The sequence below is a fragment of the Passer montanus genome, unplaced genomic scaffold (assembly GCF_014805655.1).
Source record: "Passer montanus isolate IOZ18808 unplaced genomic scaffold, ASM1480565v1 scaffold1815, whole genome shotgun sequence".
NCBI lineage: Eukaryota > Metazoa > Chordata > Aves > Passeriformes > Passeridae > Passer > Passer montanus.
The window spans coordinates 2230-3183 of record NW_024365549.1 but is presented as its reverse complement, the minus strand read 5'-3'; the positions used below and the strand labels follow the sequence as shown (position 1 = coordinate 3183).

General features: G+C 55.6%; 1 protein-coding gene across 1 annotated transcript in view; it reads right to left on the bottom strand.

Moving 5' to 3' along the window:
* Positions 1 to 6: 6 nt before the first annotated feature.
* Positions 7 to 954, bottom strand: part of LOC120500577 (protein-tyrosine kinase 2-beta-like) — a gene marked incomplete at its 5' end in the record, with an annotated part of 3047 nt that continues 2099 nt past the window's right edge. Inside the window, 3 exons of the mRNA XM_039705650.1 lie at positions 7 to 229; positions 474 to 501; positions 778 to 813. Coding sequence (XP_039561584.1) covers positions 54 to 229; positions 474 to 501; positions 778 to 813 — 240 coding nt within the window. The remainder of the gene's footprint in view (positions 230 to 473; positions 502 to 777; positions 814 to 954) is intronic.

Genomic DNA, 954 nt, shown 5'->3' with positions numbered 1-954 from the left:
CCTTCCCACCCAAACCATCCTGGAATTCTTTGGGAAATCCTGGTTGGCCCCACTCAAAATCCTGATCCCATCCACGATCCCGATTCCATCTGACCCCTCTGGAGCTGGGAATGGCCGGAAAATTCCCACCCCGTGGATTCTGGAGGTGGAAAAGGAGGATTGGGATCCATCCCGGGTCTTACCTGAGCCCCGAGTCTTGGAGGCTTCTGGGGGGGCCCCGTGAATTGCGCTGCGCCGGGAAGGAGGGAAAAGGGAGGGAAATCATTCCGGAGGATCCCGGGGAAACGTGGGAATGCCGCGGGATCCCGGGATCTCGGCCACGTCCCCTCCCCAACCTTCCCTGCCCCATCCCAGCTTCCCGCGGGATCCCGAATTTCCCGGGATAAACAGCTCGGGAAAAATGGGATTTCACGCGTGGAGCATCCCGAGGTTTCCAGGTGGGAATTCCGGGATGGGAATTGGTGGGAACTCACTGTAATCCGTCTCCTTCTCCGGGAGAAGCTGAGGAAGGGAGAAAAAACGGGAATTAGAGGCCCCAGAATTCGGGATGGAGGGAGGGAAGAGGGAGGAGGAGCCCCAAAATTTGGGATGGAAGGAGGGAAGAGGGAGGAGGCGTCGCCATTCCCTGCTGGAATGTCGGGAAGGATCCTGGGATCCAACCCCCCACCTCGGGATTTCCCGTTTTCCGGATAATTTTCCCAAATAAAGGAATAAATATTGATCAGAAAGGGAAGGAGGAGGTGCTGGATATTCCCAAAAAAGTCTGGGATGACTCACCGGGGGAATGTTGTTGTTCAGGAACACCTTGGGATCCTGGAAAAGGGGGGAAGAGATGGCGTGAGGTGGGGGAAAATGGGGAAAAATGGGGAAAAAGTGGCAAAATGGGGAAAAAAGGAGGGAAAAGGGGAAAAAAGGGGGGGAAAAGGGGAAAAAAGGGGGGGAAATGGGGAAAAC